This window comes from Rhinatrema bivittatum, chromosome 14 (genome assembly GCF_901001135.1).
Source record: "Rhinatrema bivittatum chromosome 14, aRhiBiv1.1, whole genome shotgun sequence".
Classification (NCBI taxonomy): domain Eukaryota; kingdom Metazoa; phylum Chordata; class Amphibia; order Gymnophiona; family Rhinatrematidae; genus Rhinatrema; species Rhinatrema bivittatum.
In genome coordinates this window covers 24,140,534-24,167,098 of record NC_042628.1, presented here as the reverse complement: position 1 = coordinate 24,167,098, position 26,565 = coordinate 24,140,534, and the positions used below count along the sequence as shown (strand labels likewise).

At 42.3% G+C, this 26,565-nt stretch overlaps 1 protein-coding gene across 2 annotated transcripts in view; it reads right to left on the bottom strand.

Moving 5' to 3' along the window:
* Nucleotides 1-1,476: 1,476 nt before the first annotated feature.
* Nucleotides 1,477-26,565, bottom strand: part of ZC3H7A (zinc finger CCCH-type containing 7A) — a 74,033-nt gene continuing 48,944 nt past the window's right edge. For both annotated transcript variants that reach the window (XM_029576933.1, XM_029576932.1), the window contains 6 exons: nucleotides 19,214-19,347; nucleotides 18,960-19,065; nucleotides 15,558-15,666; nucleotides 8,995-9,116; nucleotides 7,258-7,421; nucleotides 1,477-2,650 (listed from right to left, as the gene is read on the bottom strand). In XM_029576933.1, coding sequence (XP_029432793.1) covers nucleotides 2,461-2,650; nucleotides 7,258-7,421; nucleotides 8,995-9,116; nucleotides 15,558-15,666; nucleotides 18,960-19,065; nucleotides 19,214-19,347 — 825 coding nt within the window. In that variant the 3' untranslated portion in view covers nucleotides 1,477-2,460. The remainder of the gene's footprint in view (nucleotides 2,651-7,257; nucleotides 7,422-8,994; nucleotides 9,117-15,557; nucleotides 15,667-18,959; nucleotides 19,066-19,213; nucleotides 19,348-26,565) is intronic.

Below are 26,565 nucleotides of genomic sequence, written 5' to 3'. Positions count from 1 at the left end.
CTGGCCTCCGGAGCTTTACATTCCAGGTTGATCAGTTGCTGTACGGCTTGCAGCAATGGGAAATGGCGTTAGGCCTGACAGAGCCCGACCAGAAGAAGGTTCGTCTTTGGCTCCACTGTGGGGCTTTTGCCTGGGATGGCCAGCTCCTTCAAACTCAGGGACACGAGGTCTGGTAGTTTGTCTTTGGAAAAGAAATGCATCATGGTTCGTTATGGTTCCATTCCTGGAGGGATTTCCCCTTCCTCCAGGGAGTCTTGGTCTTCCACCGAGGAGTCCGTGTCCCCTAAGGTTAGGCTTTTGTCCGGGGGAGGCACGTCTCTGGGAGGCCGAGAAGGGCCTGGGAGGTTTGGGTCCTCTAGTGGAGGCTGTGGCTGTGTCACCGATTGCGCCTGGACGAAGGTTTGCAGACCTTTAAAGAATTCCACCCAGGAAAAAGTTCCTGGGTCTATATTAAACCCAGCGGCGTTCCCTGAGGGCCCCGTCTGGAGGGCCGAGCTGGGGATAGAGAGGTCCAGGGGTACTATCGGTGGATCCTGATTCCTGTACTGGCTGGGTGGGCCCTTGCCCTTGCCCTTAGGGACTAACTAAATAACCATATAACAAGAAGGCCAAAGCAAAGTTACATATAACAAGGAGATTGAACTTGGGGGCTAGAGTAGCCGGGAAGTAGATATATATATCATATGTCAGCTGATTTGCACCACCAGATGGACTGTGTAATATGTAAATCAATAAGGAAAAATTAGATTTTTACAAAGACAATTAAATAGGGAGGATACGTAGAGATCCTGTTGAAACCCTACCAGTAACCATATAGAATATACCATTTGGTGGGGATGAAACATAGCAAAAATGTGGGTAGGTAGCTCCACCTTGTGGGAGAGAGTATTTGGTAGGTTCCTCTGATATCCATACTCTGACTACCATCTTAGGGTATGGATTTGTTTTTTTGTTTCCCTCCCAGGGGCAGCATGCCTTGCCTGTCTCCTGATTTTTCTATTAAGTCTTAATGTCTCCAAGGAGCCTCTTATTTTGCATACGGAAGTTTCTTTCCTCCCTCTCTCTCTCTTTTATATTATTATGCTGATTTATTTGAATTCTCATTAACTAGGGACTCAGATGGCGAGGTCCCTTCACTGAAAAGGAACCTGCGGAGCATCAATATCCAGATGAGGGGAGAAGGAGCGAGGACCCCATAAAGGGCCTATGAACATTTTTGGAGATTTTGGAGGATAGGAGTATCATTCTGATACTAAAAGGGAGAAGAGAATAATTGCTGCTATTCAGGTACTGTAAGGAGACTAAGGAGTGTGAGAAGACAGCATGGAAAGGTAAGAGATATAGGACTGTGTAAGACTGGACTTCATCTCTTAACATTTCACCAAAATTGGGAGGGAAGCACTAAACTTTTGTTATGCCGAAGGGATGGGAAAAACATCAAATTATTTATTTGTCAATTCTTTTAATTAGCTTTATCATCTTAAGTTTAAACAATGCTTTTAAGAAGTCACAAATTTACTTAGAAGCACTTGTAACATCGATGAATGAATCAAAAACAGCTGTAAAGAGTATTTTCATCATTTCATCATTGTGGAAACCAAGTCCTTAAAGGATATTCTTTACACTGCAGTTAAGACAGTTACACACGGGAATGTGCCTTATTACACTGATAAAATACACAGTCTTCTGTAAATGCATCTTTTTATTATTGGCAACATTGGTCCATACAATACACAATACTGACATACGTTTGTGATCATTTAAAATCATCATTTAAACAACGGAGACCATGAAACAATTTCAAACAAGTGATTTTTGAAAAAAAAAAAAAAAGTTAAACCTATTTTCTCCGTACTCTCTTCAGCAAAGCATTATATTGAAACATACAAATAGAGAAAAATATCCCATTCAACACATACTGAAGTTAAATGGTTATCTTGCTTAAAATCTTTTGTCATAAGTAAAAATCCTTTTACTTACCAGCCTACATACGGATAGATATCAAACTTTATTTTGAATAAATCCATTCCATTTAAACACTTGAAGAATTGCACCCATCATCTTCTTAACCGAAACATTTCATTTGTTTCTTAATCTTGCTACAAAGGTTAATCTTCTGAAAGACTGCCTTTTCTAGATATAAAAAGCGCCTTTCTAGATATAAAAATTTCTCCTCCACACTTCATTGTCATACCGTCCGCCTGCTATGAATTCTGTCCCAGTCAAGGTGAAGAGAAGAAAGAATACTTTGTGTAGCGTGCCACTTCTCCGTCTTGTGTTACGGAAGCACAGCCAGCTCTGTTGAAACCCTCTACTTCTACTAGACTGTCATTCAGGAGGAACAATATATACCAAATAAAAAAAGGCAGAAAACCTCCATTTTTTTTTCTGCTACATGCTTTTGAATACTATCAGAGTTCCCGGTTTACACTTTGATCTGGTAACATGAATACATTCATTTTAATTTAAATCTTTAATCAAAAAACTATATTTTCCAAAGTCATCATCATTTGGAGCAACTAGGTGGTCTTTTCTGGCTTTGCTGAGTTTCATCCTGAGAACCTGTCTTCGTTCTTCCCACTCCTGTAGTTCAGCTTTCCCATGTGCAAATTTACAATTTTCTGCTTCAGAGCAAGTTCCATTCATATACCTATTTTAAAAAGGGATTACATGTAGTGTACAAAGTTACTTCTGCACAAACAAGCACAGAACTTCAAACTATGAGCTAAATAAAGAGAGTACTGGAAGCTCATGAATGAGGCTTTAACTTCACCAAGTGCCAAAACCAAACCAGTTCTAGGATGGGCGGTAAAAAGGGGTTTCCCATCCATTTACCTTCCCTCATTCTCCCTCCCTCCCTCCTGTTGCCCTAATCCTTAGTAGGGTGGGTAAACCAAAATATAGTAGAGAGATTGCCAAAAGAACCATATATAAAAAGTGCTTCTGCTTTTAAAAACAGGCTCTTCTTTTTGTATCCCATTCCATGATTCCTTTACAACAGTAAAAATATACCTCACTAGATAGCAAGAAAGCAAAGCTGGACAAGCAGAATTTTCATCCTTCTTGTTCATGGAAAAAGCAAAGTTGCTCACCTGTAACAGGCATTCTCTGCAGACAGTAGAATAAATCAGCCACCCAAGTGAGTGATGTCATCCTGACACTGTTGTGATGGAAAAGCTGAGAGCGCTTTATCTGAGCATACACGGGTGTTCCCGCACAGTTACCTGCAGCGCAAGTTTCCTCAGTCCTTTGTAGAAAACTAGGGGAAGGTTTGTGTGGCTGATTTATCCTGATGATTATGGAGAACAACTATTATAGATAAGCAACTCTCTGAGAACAAGCAGGATAAGGTTAGCCAAAGAAGAGAGGACTCCCAAGTAAAAGGCTTGCACATGATTAGTTTGTTATCTGTGCATAGGAGATGTTTTGTTGCAACCTGGAAATAATGCCTGAGGTTGGAGTTGAATAAATTAACTAAATAAGCTTTTGAGAACTACCTGACCAAAACTATCTTGTCAGAAGCAAAGTTGCTTACCTCTTACATTTGTTCTCCACAGACAGCTGGGAAAAAAAAAATACCACAAAAGTCGGTGATGTCATCCATTGGCACCTGCATGGACCTGCTCTCTCCAAGCTCAGAAAATAAAATCTTTCTGAGCATGCGCTGGAGTTCCTGTGTACCAGCCCCGCACGAGACTCCACGTGGATGGATTTTTTGAGGACTAGCATCCTGCTGTCCTCGGAAAATACCTGTTACAGGTAAGCAACTCTGCTTTCTCAGAGGACAAGCAGGATGGTAGTCCTCACATATCTGTGAATACCGAGTTATAGGCTGTAAGAGCAGGACAAAGTGGGAAACCGTCTCTCTCCCTTTTGCCTGTGAGGCAGCAGACTCAACAAGGAGTCTAGGCGGGAAAACGAGTTGGTTCTACAAAGAGAAAACCATAGAAAAGACTGAGAAAAAAACCCCGATACATAGCAGGGGAGCGTTGTGAGTGCCAAACAAGAAACATACTCCACATAATGGAAAACATTACAAGCAGGGTTTCGGATCAGTAAAACCATGACATTGACAGTATGTCTAGAACCCTCTGGATACAGGAAAAGTCCAGAGATGTAACCAAGAAAAGGATCCTTGGATGAGGAACACACAGTTTTGTATGGGGTTACAAGACAACCAAAAAACCAGCTGGGGCTCAAGAACTCCCCAGAAAGAAAGTGCAGTCCACTGATATCCGAAGGACAGAATGCCTCTGCAGAAGTGTGTCCATGTTTGGCTGATAGGCACAATGGGCAGAAAAACCCAAGCAACGCTTGGAAGAATAATCAGCAACGACGGCAGGGTCTGTGACAGACTGTATGTGCCAAGTATCAGACAAAGCTGACCATGCAAGGCAGCATCAAGGGTTTCAGGGGATGAAAGGCAATCCCAGAATGGGATCGCTAGCCTGAGGGGTTCAGGCCTGAAGCTCACCCACACTGCACCCTGTCATCCTGCATACAGGATAGGTCAGGTGAGCAGGAGGGCACTTTGGGCAACCTAATGAAGTGAGAAAAGCTAAAGTAATATTGGCCAGAGCTTGGCAAAATATAGGGAAAAAGTGGTGTCTCTTTCCCTGCATGTATACACTAAGATATACTATGAAAGCCTTAGCTTTCCCTCCCCTTGACATTTCAACTGGAAGTCAGAAGGAGTGAAGAACACAAGGAGGCAGACTGCTGGACTGCCAGGGTAAGCATAAGTCGCTAGATTGTATATCTCAATCCCAAGCGAAAAAATCACTGCCAATTCCAAGAGGGAGTTTCCCACCAAGATAGAGCCCTCAGCCTGCTTGGAACAACTGAAACGAAGAGCGAATTCCACACGGTAGAAATCCAGAAACACTCCACCAAGAGACAGGAAGCCAGGGTGCTGCAAGTGCAAACCCTTACCAGGATTTCTTCACCGGCCTGGAACCCTAAGGGTAGTAGGGCAGAGCAAGGGCGATCTCGGAACAGACTGCCCCAAACTTGGCTTAGGTATTAATACCTAAGCCCCCCGTCCGCCGACAGAGTTATCACTAAAACAGGAAATTATAGCTTGCAAGCCACTGCAACCCAAATGCAGCATGTCTGTTGCGGGATCCCTCATCTCCCAACCCTCTCAGCTATGGATATGGCGATAGGCTGAAAGGCATGCTCGCCAACTAGATGGATTACAACCCTCCTCACTGAAGAAGGGTTCCGTAGGCGAGAATGACTGGCAACAGTGGACCTTATCAAAAAAACGTCCACTGAGCTTAGCAGGTATCAAAGGTGAGACCTGGTGGGAGAAACCCCTAATCTTTACCAGGGAGCAACTCTAGAAAGCCTTCCTCATAAAATGGACCTGCTGTGCCTTAGGGCTACCATCTCTCAGTTCCCACAAGGAATCGAGAGTGACTACCAATAAGAAGCAGTAATATGCCTTCTCTGGGAAATGGATAATGAGGGACACCCCTTACAGGGATGGAAAGCCAGGCGTCCAGAGGGGAACCCATAAGAGTTGCTTGGAACTCAGTCGAATCCCTCCTTCCTGAAGGAACAGGAAAGCAATGGGAATCGGGGCCTCCCGATCCAGAAAAACCTGAGAATGGGGACACCATCACTGATCGCTGAGGTTCAGAAGTGTCCAATCTGCCACTGGCAACCACCCTCAGTTGGGGAAGGCCACCACGGTAATCAACGAAGGGGCCCCAGCAAAAACGGTCAGATGACCACCGTTGCCTTGCCCTGGCCTACAAGGAGATGCACCGATTCAAAGAACTGCTCCAGTTCAGCAATAAAACTGCCAGGGACAGGTCAATCCTATGGCTATGGCGCACAACTTGTTGTGCCCGCCACTAGGGAAACACACAGACCCACCCATACAGTAGAGGATAACTGGAGATTAGAGCCTTTTGCTGTAAAAGCACGCTGACCAGTACTCATACAATGGCATCCCATCCTTTGGATGGAGGCACACCTATGACTGCACTCACCGTGCTTGTGGGTAGAATCCCACGGCACAGAAAGGACCAAGCACTAAAGTTGGTGGCAAATCACAGTGTATGTGATGACGCCTTCCTCGTCAGTGCTTCCCAGTACGTTGTGATGCAGAACTGACGAAGAGGCTGATACCTTGACAGAACGATGGCAGAGCCCTGGCATGTCTGGGAACTGCACAGACAGGGAGGGTGCTGCCTGCCATCCTCCAAGGCGCTTGGAGTAGATGCCATGCTGTACCAAACCGCACATGCTGTGCACCACTCTCACAGTAACTCCCAATGGAGTGCATAGGAACAGGGTGACGACAGCGTCCCTGGGGCTCTGGGTATGGCATGGTAGTGGGTGGTGTTCTATGGCATCGCCCCCTCCAGTACCTGATAACACTCACTGGACACAGCCCTTGAAACTACGTTGGGAATGGCTCACTGCTGTTTCCCTCATGGAACGACAGCAGCAAAGTCCATGATGACCAATGGTGCCCATGGTGCTCTGTGGTCATTCATGTGGCAACCAAGTTCACAGGTGCCCACAGTGGTGACAGTGCCCATACGGCCCATAGTGCTTTCGCTCTCACCAACGATGGATCACATCCAGGGCACCAGACGATGCTGCACCCAGGGCTTCGACGGTGTCAAAAGCCCGGTGGCACCAATAGAGACCCCAGTGCCTGAAGGCATCGATAGACTGGCAGTACCAAGAATGCCAGGGGTGCCTGCAGGCAGAGGCTCTGCAGCCCCAACAAGGCCCTGACATGCCTCATCTGTGCCCAGGGGAACAGATGACTGCCAGCGCCATCATCTGTTCCCCTCGGCTCACCTATTGTCGAAGGAGCTCGATGGCGTCCCTTGCCAGCGGCTATGGCTGATGGATAGCCTCACTAGTGCTCATTAACGTTTTCCTTTGAAGCTCCATCTAATCCTGCCTTGTGTTGTGCCTTTGAATAGATCAGAGTCCCGACTACCCAGAGGAGCAGAGAAGTAAGCCCACCTTCTCCCACGGTAATACAGAATGGTAACTGCTATAGTGCATTCGGCTAAAGCAGAATGGAAACCAATTGCAGGAATCCACTGAAGCTCAGCTAGATTTTAATGGAACTGCCAGCAGATTGTCAGTCATGTGGCCTACCACAGATTTTCTTCCCAGTTTCATGGGCAGTGTTCTAGTTTCCCAAGCTGCTTCTCATGCTCAAATTCATCTACAGAAAGGGGCACAATACCTCTGGTAGCTGAGAAATAAAAAGAAGGTCCTTACCTTTCACAAACGCTAAAATATCCTGTTGGAAAACGATGCTGCCAGAAGTTTTGATCATCCTCTGAATGAAATACCTTCTCTTTGTGCTTTTCTGAAAAGATGTGCTGTTGCCATTGTCTCTCACTATTACAATTCTTTCCACACAGCCAGCAGTGAAAGTCAACCTAGTTTGCAGGTCAATATAACAGCTTAGGTTAATTTAAGGAAAAAAAAAAAAAAGTTCACAAAAACCTCTGTGTTTCCCGAGGAATATTTAAAAATACAGTGCCTGTGAAACGTTTACACCTTCAAAACTGAAGAGTTTGCCAATTATCTAGAACAAGACAGAAGTGATAAAACCAGACATGGGAGGATGAGTTTTCATAGGTAGCAACATAGCTCAGGTTACTTGCTTATTCAATTTGCAGCTTCTTGATTGAAAAAGCCCACTTGAATAATGAGATAATGTGGCATCTGTGATATGAACGCTTCCCCACTATTAAAAATTCAGATGGAGAATGCTAACTCCACTTGTACAGCTCTTGCAACAGCCATCTGTGAGGGAATGAGCTTCTATCACTACTAGACAATGCATACTATACAAAAATCAAATATTGTTTTTCCTAACTACCGTTTACACTTATTTTACCTAAGCACTATGCACATGAATAGACTACATTCTTCTTTAGCCAAAGAGCAAGTTAGATCTAGTGATACTTCACTGTGGATGAAGTATCAATAGATCTTACTGGATCTTCCACACAGGTTCTTAATACATCAGATAAATATTATTATTACTGGTATTAGATGTATTAAGTCCAAAATCAGCCAAGGTATTCTAGGACATTCAGACTAGAATTGAACATAACAAATGGCTTTATTAAGGTTACCAATAGACAAAAAAAAGTCCAAATCGGAGAGACACTAAATAATAATTATATAATAAGTCAATCTGCAATGTATTCCATTTATAGAAAAATAACTTGAAACCAAAGACCTTCATACCCATTAATACACCAGGCACACTTGACAACTCTGTGCCGTGCTTTTGGCATAATCATGAGTCTTAGTTTTCAAATTTTGGTTCTGTTACATATTCAATATGAACACATGAACTCATCTTTTAAAAAAACAAACAAAAAAAGTTCAAGCATTCATACTGGATTTTTTGCACATAGGATGGATATAACATCTAAAAAAGTTGAACACTGAAACCAAGACTGGAAAATTGGTTGTTACCTGCTAATTTTCATTCCTGTAGTACCACGGATCAGTCCAGACAATCTGAACTGATCCGGGTACATAAAGGGAATCATGATTATGCCAAAAGCACAGCACAGAGTTGTCAAGTGTGCCTGGTGCATTAACGGGTATGAAGGTCTTTGGTTTCAAGTTGTTCTTTCTATATATGGAATACATTATGGACTGACATATATTTAAGGTTACGCCCACTTTTCAAAGTCTTTTTTTGTGTTAAGACTCATGTTTGGGAGCAAATATTATCAAATTAGATTTCTCTGGTGAGCAGTTCAGACAAGCTGCAGAAATGGGATTCTAACATCTATTGCAATTACACAGACATGAGTGTTGCCAGGGGCAAACCCCAGGACAGAAGACTCAAACATTCTGGATTAAATACAATGATCACCCACATAATTATGCTTAATTGCTATTTTTCCATCTACAAATCACTTACAATAGAAATACTGTACATAATATAATAATCATTAGGATGAACATGAAATCTTTGGTACGTACTGTGATTTCTGCATAATCCGTTGGCATATGGATTTGCTTATTCACTTGGGCAGCTGCATCTTCCCCTTTTTCAGTTTTTTGACTTTTCAACCACATATCATATAACTGCTCCATATCCTGAACTAGGAAGCAACAGAAATTAAAGTTTTATCACTCAAAATAACACAAAAGAATGCATTTGTTAACTGTGCATGTCTGGGAGGCTAACTGCAAAGAGATAGGAGTACTGGCACTTCCTCACATTTTTGATGGATAAGAAAAAGGTAACAGATCAATAAGGGCCTTTGGTTTCAGTTTTAATGTTATTTTTCCTGGGAATTTATCAGTGTATTATAACAAACCAAAAAAAAACCTGACCTTCTTTGGGACACCTATAAGGTGCCCATGTGTCTTTATTCCTTTCCCAGTAAGGGCATATCTAATTAAGACAGTCTTTATTATAACTTTGTGGTTATTGTATAGGACTGATGTATATTATACAGGGTGGCCTATGGAAAAGTAGCCTGCCTCCAATGCACTGGTATTGGAGGCGGGCCACCCTGTATAAGGAAGTGAAGTTTCTAAATAAACAGGTATGCTGCAATGATGGGTGAATAGTTAACATGTTATTTAACAGCTTTTTCTTATTTGTGATTTTCAGACTGATAAGGGACCACTGGACACCTTGAGGTAGATACTGAACCGCTGTGCGTCTTACAAACTTATCTGGCTAATCTAGCCTGTGTATTCAGAATATACTCAGCTGTCCTAAAGTTAATGGGATTACTTGATCTGGCTAACTTTAGGACAGGTCTATGGTCCAACCAAAGTTAGCCGGATAAATTATCTAGTTAACTCTGAATATCAGAGTTAGTTGGATATTTTATCTGGCTAACTCAGCTCCTCCCCAGCACACTCTTGTCCTGCCCACCACTTATCCAACTAAAAACGTATCCAGATAAGTAGTGGCCGCTGATTCTGCCACTTAGCCAGATAAGTCCATCCTGTATATTGTCCTCTCTGTTCCCAGGTTCAACACAAGGCAGGGGTAGCCTCCCTCCATACTATCAAGACAAAAAAATTTGTGGACATCAGGCTATTCAAGTGGCTGGGGAAGGGCCCAGAAAATAACTGTTCAGCCCAGCTTTCACCACAGGGTGAGCAAGTATTATTGCTGTTGTTTCATATGATAGCACAGTGGTATGTGTGTATCGCATGCTCATGTTACTGTATGGTAAGTGTCTTTGTGGAGTGTGGTTGTGTTGTTATTCACCCAGGCACTATGAACATCACTGTTCAATCTATGCTGCATGGCTAGTCTGGTAGGCTGCAATACTTGGCTATAGGATTTTCATATGCAACTTGTGGGGGAATTTGTGTTATTCAGCTGGTTGTGTTTAAGTATACTTATTACATGATAGTGTCTTATGTTCTGTGCTCTATATATCCTTATGTTACTGTTTCCAGTCCGGGCCCTTCTCGTTTTCTCTCTCAACTTCTATTTATTTAAAAACAAATTATTTATTAATCACTTAACTGATAAAAAAAAACTTTCTAGGGGAAATGCTTAAGATGGATATAGGAAAACTGCTTCTTACCTGCTAATTTTTGTTCCTGAAGTACCACAGACAAGTGGGTTTTGCATCTCCACCAGCAGATGGAGGCAGAGAACTAAAAACTTTGAGGCACTGCTACATAACCAAGAGTGCCACCTGCAGTCCCTCAGTATTGATCTGTACCCAAGCCAACTTTAGAGTAACAACTCCTCAACAATCCTCTAAATGAGGACGAATACCAAATTCAAAAGTTGGAGCACCCCAAACAGAAAAAACACAAATCAACTTAAGGGGCTAACTACAACCTGGCAAACTTCTTTAGGTTCTGTATATATACATTCTGATAGTTCTTTCCAGTAATGATACCAGAACACGGACTTGCCATAACGGTCTTGAGAACATTAAGAGGCTGCGTCTCTGGACTGCTCTGTGGTATTTCAGGATCGAAAATTATTAGGTAAGAACCAATTTTCCTTTCCTGTTCATATCCCAGATCAGTCCAGACAAGTGGGATGTACCAAAGCACCCCTACACTGGGTGGGGCCCACAAAAGACCCCTCTAAACACACTTTTGCCTTTCCTGGAGCCTGAACATCTAAACGGTAACGGCAAGATAAAGTATGAAGAGAAGACCATGTCACCACTCTACAAATCTCCTGCGGCAACACTAATTGACACAGCCCACGACGCTGCCTGTGCTCTAGTAAAGTGCACACACAACCTCTCTGGAATTCTTCTCCTCTTACAAAGGTAGGCCGAAATAATAGCTTCCTTCAGCCAATGCACTATCATGCCCTTGGAGCCTTTGCATCCATTTCTGGCACCTTCAAACAAAATGATCCGACCACCAAAAACTGTTTGTGACCTTTGCCTCTGGCGACTCAGCAGATCAATTTGGGAAGGCAGGAGCTCCACAATCTGATTCAGGTGAAATGAAGATACCACCTTAGATAGGAACGAAGGTACCATGCGCAAAGACACCCCTTCATCTGAAATCTTCAAAAATGGTTTCCTACAGAACAAAGCCTGCAGCTCGGAGATTCTTCTGAACGAAAACACTGCCATCAAAAATACTACCTTCAGTGTGAAGTCCTTTAATGATGCCTTCCTTAACGGCTCAAAACAGAGGCCCACAAAGTTCCTGCAAGACCAAATTTAAATTCCATGCCGGACCCAATCAATGCATTGGTGGCCGCAGATGCTCAACCCCCTTCAAAAACCTCACAACATCCGGATGTGAGGCCAACAACATTTTCCCGCTAGTATACCTCTGAGACACCTCAAGGCTGCCACCTGAATCCGCAAGGAATTGTAAACTAAGCTCTTGAAAATCACAGGCTCAGAGTATCCTTTTGTCACAAGCCTTTGCTCTCAAAAGTCAAGTTGCAAGACAAAAGTGATCCGCCCGATCCGAGAAAATAGGATCTTGCCTTAACAGCCCCTGCAAATGAGCCAATCTCAGTGACCTGTCAATTGTGTACTGAACCAGATCTGCGAACCACGGATGACGCAGCCTCTCCGGCACCCCCCAATACCACCTGGCCCAGATGCCTCTCGATGTGCCTAAACACTCGACCTATTAACGGTCACGGAGGGAACACGTATAGCAGGATCCTTGTCAGCTATGGAAGAACCCAAGCGTCTATGCCTTCGGCTGCGACCAATCATCTGCAGCTGAAGAAACTTGCTGCCTTGCATTGCGCTCCTTGGCGCCATCAGATCCAGATGGGGACTGCCTCGACGAGACTGGATAAGGCCTCCTTCGACAGCTCCCATTTGCCCGGGTCCAACTGTTATCTGCTGAGATAGTCCACTTGCACATTGTCCACTCCCGCAACAATTGAAGCTGCTATCCCCTGCAAATGTCTCTCCACTCAGGCAAAAAGGTCTTGGGCTCCTTGGGCAACTGTGTGATTCTTTGTTCCCCCTTGCTGATTGATATAAGCCACCGTTGTCGCATTGTCCAAAAACACTCTGACCATTTGACTTGGACTTGTAGAAGAAACTCCACCAACACCCTGCACACTGCTCTCATTTCCAAGCGATAGATAGACCAGGATGCTTCCATTGGCAACCACAGTCCTTCTGCCAGCTGTTCTTAATAGATCGCCTCCCAACCCTTGAGGTTGGCATTTGTGATCCCTATTACCCAGTCCAGATCCTCCAGGCCCGTTCTTTTCTCCAAATTGGGCTGACACAGCCACCACAAAAGACTGGACCTGGAAGTATCCTGCAGCAGTAAAGCCCGATAAAACTCCTCTGACAGCGGATTCCAGCACGACAGCAATGCCTCAGACAGTGCATGTGGGCAAAAGCCCATGGCACCAAATTCAACGTAGATGCCATTGAACCCAGGAGCTGAAAATAATCCCAAGCCCTGGGCATTGGCATTCGCAAAATCCGCACTACCTGGGATTGTAACTTCCGAATCCACTCCGAGATGAGAAACACTCTGCCGAGCTGAGTATCGAACTTTGTCCCCAAGTATTCCAGCATCTGGGTAGGGCTCAGGTGACTCTTCACCAGATTCACCACCCAGCTCAAGGACCAAACATATCCATCACTGTGCGCACAGACTGCCGGCATACCTCCTCTGTTTTCCCTCGAAAAAGCCAGTCATCTGGATAAGTATTAACTAGGATCCTCTCCCTGTGGAGAGCTGCTGCCACCACTATCATCACCTTTGTGAACATGCGAGGTGCAGTCGCCAAACCGAATGGGAGGGCATAAAACTGGAAGAGTTACCCCAGAACCATAACACGAAGACACTTTGATGTTCTTTCCGAATGGGTATGTGCAGACAGGCTTCCGTCAAGTCCAGCAAGGCCCAAAAAATTCCACAAGACAAACTGCCGCTATCATCGTCCGCAATGTTTCCATAAGGAAAAACTGAGAACTTGCAGTATCACGTTTTACCTTTTACAGATCGAGGATAAGATGAAAGGCTCCTTCCTTTTTTGACACAATACAGTAAATTGAGTACTTCCTGTGACCAATCTCCCTGGCCGCTACTGGTACTATCATGCCAGCAACTGAAGGTGATACAATGTGTCCCAAATTGCCGCTTGCTTACCTATGACGCTACGAGACACCCCAAAAGCTTCTGTGATGGGGCAAAAAAAAATTCTAAAACATAGCTATCCTTTATTACTTCTAGGACCCATTGGTCAGAGGTAATCCTGTCCACTGGATCTGCTGCGGGCTAAATCTGATCAGGGATTAGCAACCCCCAGCTCGCCTGGCTCAACCTGAGGGATGGCCCACAAAGGAACCTAACACCTCATGGAGCGTCTTCTAACTTCTCTTCTTCTGTCTTAACTGCAGGTTTGCACCTCTACCATCTGCTGGAGGCAGAGAAATACTGAGGGATTGCAGGTGGCACTCTCGGTTATGAGGCAGTGCCTCAAAGCTTTTACTTCTCTGCTGGTGGGGATGCAAAACCCACTTGTCTGGACTGATCTGGGGTATGAACAGGAATATAATCTGTTAAATATGGTTTAAGAAAGGTTTTATTAATTTGTTTTCCTTCTTTTGCAGCAACATAATGACATTCTTGTCCTGCAGCTGGAGGATTGGCAATGGGAGAAAGCAGAGGAATCATAGGTTTCCTAGCACTGACAGGCCAAGGAAGAGAAGAGAGGGACTAAGCAGCACCCCACCACCACTGCCATTCTCTCAGTCTCACAGGAAGCGGCTAAGAGTATAGTTTTGTTTATTTTTATTTGTTCTATAAACTTTCTGTACAGTTTATCTATGCAATGTGTGATCTACGTTGTAGTGCCACTTTCTATAGAACCTATTTTGTATTGCATTGGGTGCTGAAAAAGAAGCACTCCATTTGTGGCACGATGGAGGGGTTTGAGTGATATAGGTCTACAATAGTTTGTATGATAAGAAGCCGATAGTACATTGTCAAGATATAAGTAAGTGTATAAGTTAGTCAATGGCAAGGGGAAAAGGAAAATGGGATTCAGACAACCACCAAGAGGCCCCCAACTTCTATGGTCTGGGGAACTGATATGCAGACATAAGGGAAAAAAGCACAGGACTGCTTCTACGGCCAAGTCCATAAGCAAAGCACAACAAGAAACACTATGAGTTTTCAAGAAAGCTCATCACCCAATAAAAAATGTTACTAGCTGAAATCGTTACGAGTATCATAAGGTTTGCGGATAACTGCATAGAGCAACAGTTACTACCCTTAAGAGAAATATGGGAGTTTATCTGCACAGAGTGGCAGTTACTACCTTAAGCTTGCTGGGCAGACTGAATGGACCATTTGGTCCTTTTCTGCTGTCACTGCTATGTTACTATATATGTTGTTATGTTCCTATAAAAGTTGATTTTGCACTGAAAAACTAGAGCGTGGTCAACAGGAACAACTTTTTAAAAATAATTTTTTTGTAGCATTATGTGGTAGCCTTAAAGAAGAGGGTTTATTGCAGCTAGATTTCCAATTTTCCCCACAGGCATACAATTTTTAATTTTTTTTATTTTTTTAAGCATTTAAAATTCACTCCTATAGCAAATAGTGACTGTGGCAACTCTCATCTTATGGCAGCTTAGAGCAGGAGTAAATTTATTCAGTCCTGAGGGCTCCTGGAGGTGAATAAAAGGCAGATATGTATTTGGGTGAGTTAGTGTTTGTGAGCATGTCTGTGTGTGAGGTGTGGAAGGCATTAATGGAGATTATGCTACCCTATGCTCTACATTTATTTTTCATGCCATGACAAATATTTCCTTTTGCCAAAAATCATGCAAATATTTGTTTTTAAGATACTTGTTTCTGAGTGTTTTCTGATATTCATTCTTGAGAATAAAAAGAATTTAAGAGAATTGCACCCTGTATGACAAAGCATAAAACAATTCAGCAGCAGGATTCCACTATAGATTAACACTTTTTATGCTAGACAGAATAGGTATTAAAATTCATAATAAACTGTAAACATTTTTACACTTGTCTAGGGCCATCTAAATTTAAAAATGAAACTCTCTAGTTACATTAAAAAGGGCTGGACTTCTACTTACTGCCATTCTCTCTCATATAAGTCCACATTTCTCTTTCCTCTGGACTATGGGCAAAAGAGCAGTTTCCCACATATTGACATTTCTTGCCTGTAGCAATGTGATTGCACAACTACAGATGAAAGGAAACAAACCAGAGACTTTAGGCATTTGTGGTAGATAGTGCAAGGCATGACTGAAAATAGTGACCTTTATTCTTTACAAAGCTCAGTATCTGCTGCAACAGTGTTATGACAATAAGCTTGATATAGTGATGAAATGTCACATTATGGTATAACATTAATCTAACAGACCATTGCGAAGACAAGTTTCCTTCTAACTTATGCTCCATGATGCATCGCTGTGGTCCAGAGCCAGGTAGCACAGAACTTCTCATCTTTCCTCTGAAACTCACTTCCTACCTTCCCCTGTCTTCATAGGTGTCATCCTTCAGCGTGCAATTTTGGGGTCATCTTTCTCTTGCCTTCATCCCAAAATTCATCCCTTCCTTTCAGAACATACTACCAAAATCTTTATCCACCTCCCGCTTAGGACTACTTCAACTGCTCCTCGCAGGTCTCCCACAAAACCAACTACCTCCACTACAGTCCATTCAAAATTCAGCTGTATGACTTATTTTCCTCCAGCATTGTTACAACCATATAACCCGTCTTTTCAAGCCACTCTATCGGCACCCCGTCCGCTTTTATAGCTCATGCTTCTCTTGCTCACCTACAAGTTTATTCACCCTGGAGCTCCTCTATTTCTCCTCATGACTTCTGTTCATCGGTGAAGTTGCTTTTATCTTCACCTTTCTCCTCCATTACCAATTACATACTCTGCATCTTCCACCGTGCTGCACTGTATGCCTGGAATGGCCTCCCTGAGTTGGTGCACCACGCCCTCACTGATCACATTCAAATTCTCTCTTAAAACTTGTCTTTTTGGGGCTGCTTTCAAATCTTAAAATCCTGGCATATCCTCGCTGATTTTAACCATGTTTACTAGGACAAATACATTTCCTTAAGCATCTTGTTTTGTCTGTAACTTGACTAGACTGTAAGCACCTCAGAGCAAGCACTTTTCTCTTGTAAGTATTTGTACAATGCTGCGTATCTCTCATGGGTAGGCAACTCTGGTGCTGAGATGCAACAAACAGGTCTGGTTTTCAGGATATCCACAATGAATATGCATGATATATTTGCATACAATGCAGAGTGTGCATGCAGATATACCTCTTACATATTCATTGTGGATATCTTGAAAAACAGACTTATAAACATAGAAACAAGATGGCAGAAAAAACCCATACGGCCCATCTGGTCTGCCCATCTGTCCAATTTATCTAGCCTCAGAATTGCCTAACCCTGGTATATCTAGTAGTACTCTGGAAATTAGTATTAAATGCACATCACATGAACATTATCACGAATAGCTTGTACACCATTCAGATCATGTCTCTCCCTATGAAGATCAAGGCCTACTGTGCACTGTGGAATGAACAAAAGCCACAAAGTGCTAGACAGAACATATGGGGTGGTCCTCATTATAATCTTGTGATCTCACTTCAGACGTGATTCATGTCTCTTGGCATACTCTGATGCAACTAGGGCTGAATATACCCTTTTAATTTCAGCCTGATGCCAATGACCGAGCGTGACTTAAGGATGGCTCAACTGTGGCAGTAATGTATACTTTATAGCAGATGGTTATCAAAAAATCACAGCCACACAATCAAATTAAATCGGTAATATAAGATATTTTTGACTCATTAAGGTCGCCTTTTTCAGACCAGTCTTGTAGAGCTGCTGCACTACCATTTTAGTGACGGCTGGGTTGCCATTTATTATGGTGCACTCCCGCATTAGGTGAATTTCTTATTCAAAAAGGTGGGTATTAAATCCAAATTGGTTGAAAAGGTGGTGTTAGGGCAACTTATGAATTATTTGGAAGCAAATAATTTCTTAAATGAGCATCAGAGAGGTTTTCGCAGATTACATCGGGCAGAAACATTATTAGCTTCAATTACCAACTCGATTCTGCGGCATTTAATCACAAGGCAATTTTGTACGATGGTCTTTCTTGACATAGCCACTGCTTACAATAAGGTAGATCATGACAGACTGCTTAATCGCCTATCTGAATTAAGGATCGATGGGGCAGTTTTACAGTGGTGTCGTGATCTTTATCCACCTGCAAACAGCAGATATCCATTTGTGGTCAAGCCTCATCTTGGCGGTATATTCAGAACTGGGTGCCATGAGGATCGGCTCTTTCCTCTTTGTTATCTAATATTTACATGCAACCCTTATGTATTATAATTGAAAAGTGGGATATTAAGTTTAAAATAAATGCCAACAATATACAGTTTATTTGCACTGTGGAGAAAGGTGCTGATAACAGTGTAATCAGCAAGTTGATACTTGCCTACAGGATGTAATACAGTTCGCTTTTCAGATTGTGTTCAAAATTTAGGAGTGCAGTTTGATTCTTACTTGTCAGATTGATTCTCGTTGAGGACTGCATTTTATAAATCACAGCCACTCAGACAACTGAAATATGCAGTTCCACCACAGGTCTTTCACACTGTGATCCAGGCCTTTGTCATAACAACCTTAGATTATTGTAATTCATTATATTCTGGATTGCCAAAGCCTCAACTCAGTATTTTGCAGTTAATCCAGAATGCCACAGTGCAGTTAGTTTGGCCATATGCGCATTTCAATCATCTCACTCCAGAACTGAAATAATTACATTAGTTACTAGTGAAGTACAGAATTTGATTTAAGGCTTCTTTTATTTGTTTTTAAAGCTTTACACGATGGCACATCAAAATACATAAAAGAGCTTTTGTACTATTATGTTCCTGCTTGCTCATTGCATTCTCAGGACCAGGGTGTGCTTCTGATTCCAATATTCAGGGACACAAAACTGCATGTACTAGACAGCGCACACTGCCTGTGACTGCTCCGATGTACTGAAACAAGCCTCCTGAAGATTTTAAACTATTTCGTGAACAACTGAAACATCATCTGTTTGGCTTATCATACTCATATCATTTGGATCTTTGGCATTTTTAGTTTATCTTTTTGTTTTGTTGTTCCTGTTATTGTTTATATAACATTTTTCCTCACCTAGAATGGCTAGACGTGGAGACATGCGAGTCAGAAGTCATTTTAAATAAATAAATAAAAATGAAAAAAATAGAGCTATAGGTGCCATAAAAATCATATGAAAAAAAAAACCCCACATTAACAGCCTCCCTTCCTCATTTTTTTTTTTTTTTGGATAATGCACACAGCATAGAATAGTTGAGATCCATGCTCTTTTAACGCTAAGGAACCATTGCCATTTCAAGACAGTCCTTAAAGAAAGCAAAGCAAAAATTGTAATTCCTGCTATATAACGATTAGAAGAAGAGAATACATCAAATTGCAGAGGCACTGGCTTCTTTGTGGGCAGAGGGCGGATGGTCATCCACTTCTTGCGTTCTTTAGACATCACCAGCACCACCCGGCGGTCTTTGGTCCACCTACAAAAGACAAAGGAGCTCAAGATATTGGCACCAGGTACAGGCAGTAAATAAAAGCTGGACCGGCTTCCCAGTCCTCCCGGCAGTCCCCTCAGTGCTACACGAGCTCTGCAGGACAGAACCACTCACACAGAGGATTTGTACTTACGGGTGCCTTGCCTTTGCACTGCAGTACTTTTTGTTTTTGTCTGGTTCAATAACTTGACCATTTCTCCAGCACTGGGCACATACAAATTTCATCTTTAGATCCAGAGACCCAGTTTTCTTTTGTTTCACAAGTACCTTAAAAGAAAAAGGTTAGAAAGTGTTACACAACTCCGCACTGGTCGTGGTCTGGTACAAGTCCTGTGATACGAAGTCAAGGTTCCATTCCGGCACGGACGTTCTGTGATCTCAAGCAAGCGACTTTATCTCTGTGCCTGTAATTGTACAATAGCAACCTTGTCCCCTCTCCCCTTTGGAAACTCACAGGCAGTCCAGGCTCCAGAAATGTGCTGCCAAGCCATCCACTTCGGAGGTGGCTGCATGCGAGTTTCTAAAGCATTTTTTAAAAACCTGTATAAGACATACTTTCACCCTGGTTGGATAAAAGACACTACATAAAACTAAACTTAATATACTTTATGCCAAAATAATGAAGCTCTCCTCGTAGCTCAGCCATTGCATTGAATTCAGCAGCACAGAAGAACTGAGTCTCTATGCTCCCTACAATTCCTTTGCTGTGTGAAGCAGATCTTTTTGCTCTAAGCACATCTCACTCAAAATTTAAGAAAAATCATTTTCACGCATAAGCTAGCTTTCTTTTATGTCAATCATATTTAACTTTTTTTTATAAATCTTTTCCTTTCCAAAACAAATTTCCTAATCTCTGTTTCTGCAGTGGCCTATTCTTTCATTCTGTTCTTAATTTCTCTGTTTCAGTTCCTTTTCCCTTTCACATTTCCTTTTAATCTATTCTCCCCCACATCACTTGTACTGAATGGTTCTCATCTTCAGCTCTACTTTCCTCTGGTCCTCTCGTGCCTTCCTATCCACCTCCCTTTAAGCTCCATGCCCTCCTCCCTTCTATACATCTTGTTCACTCATTTTCCCAATCTGTCTATCCCCCACTTCTTCCTACTCTGCCATGTTTCACCCTCTCTCTCCCATTCTGCTGTGCATCTCTCGCTCCTTCCTTTTCCAAACTTCAGTTTCCAAAAATGGAACAAACTGTTACAAGGTTGATGAAAACCAGTGCCGTAAAGCAATAGGACGTCACTACCACCGAGCTAGCATCGAAGCCTGGAAATTAAATCAATGAATTGTGAGGCTTAAAGATATGTTTAGAAGAAAGACTGATCTAGTGGTTAAAGTACTGGCTTATGATTCAGGAGAAGTCCAGGGACATGACTGCAGGACTCAACTCTGCCACTGATTTTGTTTGACCCGGAGTCACTTTATCTCTCTGTGCCTCCATGACCCAGCTGAAAACATGGCATTTGGCTTAGCTGGACTTTTCCAGTCAACAAATCAAAGTATTATTACAAGTTTCAATCCTCAGAACAAAAGGCCAAATCAGCACTCTTACTCAGGAGAAATGATATTCAAAAGGTGCAAATATATTAAAGTCCATGCATGGAAAACTCCTACAAAACCAAGAGCCACATCCAAGACAAGATATAGCTCCCTATGTTTACAGTGCCATCTTATTGCATAATCTTAAACAAGTTGCTTGCAATCCCTCAGCAAACTCTGGGACATTAATCTTATAACAGATGATTTACCTTTATAGTGCTGTATATTAAATATTAGCAATGCAACAGTTTATTGCACTATATTAGCATAACAGGTCATCTTTCAAGAATAGTGTCATTTACACCAGGACATTTCTACTATAAACAAATCAGTGCCCCAAAAAGAGAAGCCCCATGTGAAGCACTGCTGTCCTCCATGTCAAAAGGGGCATTTCCTGTGTAATCACATTAAATCGAGCCATCACTTGAGTCACTACAGACCACCGACAGCCAGAAATCATGATCAAGTGGCAACAATTGTGACTAACCCCCCTAAGGGAATGAAGGGATAGACACCATGACAGCACTACTGGAAAAGGGATTATGCTTCTCAGTCAGTAGCTTTCTGGCACTCTTCTTCTTCAAGACCAAGCATTTGAAAATCTGAACAACCTGGCAAGAAGTCATGTTTATACAAATATAAAGGGTCCTTCCCTCTATATTCAAATGCGCCATATGGGAAAATTGGTTCTTACCCGCTAATTTTCTTTCCTTGAATCCCACAGATGAGTCCAGACGATTGTTTTTTTTTTCCCCTAAAAGCAGATGAAGACAGAGAAAAAAAGCATTACTGTATTGTTGGTACATAGGACAGGGTGCCACCTGAAGTTGCTCAGTATAATCTGTAACCAAGCTAAGAATAAAACCAATTATCTCCCTTATGTTTGAGCAAGGGGAAAAGAATATAAACTATTGGTAACCACAATTCCTATTAGAGAACACCTCCAAGAGAAATTTGAACACCAAACAAAACAATTATCTGATCTATATGTACACACAGAGACAAGGCGGGATTGATCAGTGGGACTCAAAGAAAGAAAATTAGAAGGCAAGAACCAATTTTCTCTTCCTTATCGTCCCCCAGATCAGTCCAGACAATCGGGATATACCAAGGCTTCCCTAAACTGGGTGGGAATCCAAAAGACCCACTCGTAGCACACCCTCACCAAACACTGCTGTGTCTGGAGCTTGAACATTCAGCCTATAATGCTTGGCAAAAGTGTGCAAAGACCAAGTCATCGCCTTTCAGATTTCCTATGTAAAACCAACCAAGATGCAGCTTGTGCCCTAATGGAATGAGCCCAAAGTCCTATTGGGACCTGTAGTCCTTTGCAAAGGTAGGCAGAAGCTATCACCTTTTTAATCCACCTAGCAATGGACACCTTTGACGCTTTTTCTTCCTTGTTGTAACCACTGAATAACACAGATGATCTGACTTTCAAAAACCATTTGTGACCTTTAAATACCTAACTAGAGCCCTGCGGACATCCAAAACACAAAGGTCCCTGGCATGGGGAGAAGATTCCAACTTCCTAAAAGCAGGCAATTCCACAGATTGACTCAGGTGACATGAAGAAGCCACTTTCGCAAAACAGATGGCATAGTTCTAATAATACCCCATCCTCCGAAAACTGAAGGAAGAGATCTCTGCACTACAAAGCCTGTAAATCTACAATACATCTTGCTGAGCAAATAGCCACCAAAAAGATCAGGGTAAGATTTTTCGTCGCCTTTCTCGTTGGCTTGAAAGAGGCAATACACAAGGACCCCAAAACCAAATTAAAATTTCATGGTGGAACCACCTCCTGAATTGGGGGTTGCAATCACTGAACTCTCTTGAGAAATCTCACTACTTCCACATGAGAGCCCAACAAAGTCTTATGCATTTTCCCTTTGAAACAGATCAACGCTGCAACTTGTACCTTAAGAGAATTCAGGGCTAGTCCTATCTCTAATTCTCTCTGTAAAAAAGAAAAGATCCGAGAACCTGAGGCCTGAAGCAGGACTATCCCTGCTTCTTGACACCAGGCCTTGAACACCTTCTAAACCTCCATGTATGCAAGGGAAGTCAAGGGTTTTCTAGATTGGTGCAAAGTTGTAATGACTTCCTCCGAATAACCTTTAATTCTCAACCTTCTCCTCTCAAAAGCCAGGCCACAAGACAAAAGCGATCCACATACTCCAAGAAAATCAGACCCTGATGGAGCAGTCCCAGAAAATGCCTGAGCTTTAAGGGACCCTCTAATTTCAGACTCACCAGATCCACAAACCACGATCATCTGGGCCACTCCGGAGTCACCAGGATCACCCTGCCTTGATGTTTTCCTAAGCACTCGATGATTCTGCCTCTCAGAGGCCAAGAAGGAAAAACAATACAGTAAAATCTCTCGAGACCAGAACTGGGAAAGCACATTAAGACTGACCGACTCTGCCTCCCGTCTTCAACTAAAGAACTGTGGGCTTTGGCATTCAATCTTGTCGCCATCAAATCCAAATGAGGAACTCCCCGAATTTTCTTGATTAAAGCCACCATTTCCTGCACTAAATCCCACTCTCCACGTTTGCATTATCTCCACCCTGGCCACATGAGACGCCAACAAGACCTGCAGATGACGCTCTACTCAAATGAACAACACTGCCACCTCCAATGAATCTGCCAGGCTCTTGGAGTCTCCTGCCTGTTGATATATACCGCCACTGTCGTATTTTCTGACAACTCTCTCATTGCCCTTTTGTGGACTAGAGGAAGAAAGAACACTAAAGCTTTCCTGATCATTCTTATTTCCAAATGATGATGGACCATGAAGCTTTTCACCTCCGACCACAGGCCCTGTGCTGTCTGACGCTAACAAATGGCTCCTTATCCTTTCAGACTGGCATCTATGGTCACCACAATCCAATTTGAAATGTCCAACTCCATGCCTCTAGACAAATTATCCCGGTGGCTCTCGCAGACAGACTCAATCTGGCTTCCCCAGATAGGGACAACCTGACCTTGAAATCTTTTGACTGGGGACTTCACCATGATAGAAGGGCCCCCTCTGCAAGTCTCATGTGCGCAAACAGCCACAGAACCAAGTCCAGCATAGATGCTATGGAGCTGACCAGAGCACTTGAAGATAATCCCATACTCTAGGATTCCTCAGGCGCAACAAATTTATTTATTTTATTTAAAAATCTTGTAATCTCATGCATTCAATGTGGATAACATTACAGTACATGCATAAAAACAGATAAAATCTCAAACATAACTGTAAAATTATGCAAACAGTAATTTTTACATATCAGACAATGCACCCTTCCTCCATCAACCTACTGCATTTTACCAGAAGCATTAATCCCCATAAGCCTGCCTAAACAAACAGACCTTTAATTTCTTATGAAATACTTTATGATCTACCGGTATTTGTAATCTTAATTCCAAAGGAAATTTATTCCATTGTATCAGCCCCATGATTAAAAAAAGCATTTGACTGAGAATACTGTAATTTAAATTCTTCTTTTGTTGAAACACATAGCAATTTTTGCGTTTGGGAACATAATGAATGACCCGGTACATATTCCATCACCTTCCCTGATAAACAATGATTCTCCTTGTATATTGCTCTATGCACTAAAGATAGTAATTTAAACTGAGATCTTTGTGCTATTGGTAGCCAATGTAATTCTTTCATATAAGGTTTCACCTGTGTACCCCATTGTAACTTAAAAATCACTCTGTCATATTTTATACCAGCTGAAGAATCTTTAAAAGATACTTCGGCAATCCCATATATAACACATTGCAGTAATTTATAACACTCAAAACCAATGCTTAAAACACTAGACAGAACCCTATAGGGGATAAGGGTCTCAATATGTGCAGTTTGTAAAATGCCACTTTTGACAAATTCCTAACCTGCTTCTTAGATGATCATTTCCCATCTACTATTACACCTAGATTTTTAACCTCTTCCAGGGCATAAATGTCTAGCTAACCAGTCAACCTTAATGGCTCTCTGGGGTACTCTGGCTGCCTTACCCATGATGCAGTAGTTTTGTTTTCATTCAAACATAATTGATTACAAGCAAACCATGTCTTGATGGCTTTACAACATTTTAAATACTTGTACTCAGGGAATACTCCAGATTTCTCACAAGGAATGAAAATTTGGACATCATCTGTATATACCAACCCTAATTTCTTCATCAATGCGAATTTGTCACTTCAGTTTGAACATCTGCCAGAAGTAAAAAAACACCTTGCCTACCAAGATATTCCAGTTTGCTACTGGCGGACCCAACTTAGGGTTTGTAACCTCAGCACCACCTTGTGAATGGACTGCAGGCAAATGTCCCTTGACTTTTCCTGAATAAGCCAATCGTCCAAATAAGGGTGCACCAAAAATCCTTCACTGCACAAGATGCCACTACTACCACCATCACACCTTGGTAATGTGCAGGGGGCTATTGCAAGCCCAAATAGTAGTGCTCTAAACTGAAAACGTTCTCCCATCACCATAAACCTAAGGAACATTTGATGATCTCTCCAAATACGGATGTGAAGATAGGCCTCTGTCAAATCTAAAGACGTCAGAATTTTCTTTTCCTGACTGCAGTGATCATTAAGTGCATAGTTTCCATCTGAAAGTGCAGCACTCATAAGTATGCATTCACCATCTTGAGGTCCAAAACAGGCTATGTGCCCTCCTTTTCTGGCACCACAAAATAAATAAAATATCTGCCCCCACCTCCTTTTGTCTCCAGCCCCCACCTCCTTTTGTCTCCATCGTGGACTGAACTGTGGCCCTCTTCACATGTGACACACATGGACACACTATGAAGGCTTTCGGCACCAGACACACAAAATCTAAGATGTAACCATTCCTTATGATGGACAGGACCTACTAATCTGTTATCTTGGTCCACTCTTCATAAAAATGGGCCAACCATCCCCCCAATGCACGCACACGGAGAGTGGACCAATTGAACCTCTTTGCACACTCTTGTCATGCTAAACTGGGGCCCAAGCTCGCAAGAGGCTTTATATGCCCATCCTCCTCCCCCAAAAGGACTGAGGTTTGCCTGCATACTGGCACTGCAAAGAGACAGGTTTCCTGGGATGATAACGCCAGGCCTCCCAGAACTTCTGCCTACTGGGGAAAGCCTTCTGCTCCCCTCTGGGCTTATCTTCCGGTAATTTATGAGGTTTGGCGTTCCCCCTAGCGTTTCATCAACTGCTCCAAATCCTCTCCAAAAAGCAGCTTGTCTTTAAATAGGAGCCTATCCAGTTGTGATTTCGACCAGTTAGGCAGCCAGCCAGAGGAGCTTTCAACACCATATTTCTAGCCAACGTACAAAGTAAACCATGCAAAGCATCTGCTATAAAGGCCAGAATTGTTATGGGTCATTCAAGACAGAAATCAACAGCTCCTCTGTTAACTAAATTACAATGGTTACCAGTGAAGTTAAGATGTAAATTTAAATTACTGGTACTCACGTTCAAGATCTTATGTGGCAGTTGCCCCCCTCATATATCTTTAAGGCTCTTCTGGAAATCATCAGCCAGGAACACACCATTACAATATTGTCATCAATTGCAAATTCCACCCCCAAGAATTTTTCAGCATGTGAGGTTGCACAATAGGTCATTTTCCAAGACTAAGTCTAAGTTATGGAATGACCTGCCTTTGTCAATCAGGGAAGAAACTAATTTAACTTGGTTTTGTTGTAAGTTGAAGACCTGGTTGATGATTTCTAAGTTATAAGCTATAATTATATTTAAAACCAGCAGCATGAATGTGAATTTTGTTTTAGACCTGTTTTAGTATATGGTTATACTGTATGTTTTTATAGTTTTAACTGTATTTTGTTTTTGTTGTACATCACTATGGAAGATCTTACTGTAACATCTGGAAAGTGACTTATATTATAAATAAATAAATAAATAAATAAGCCAGCCAGCCTC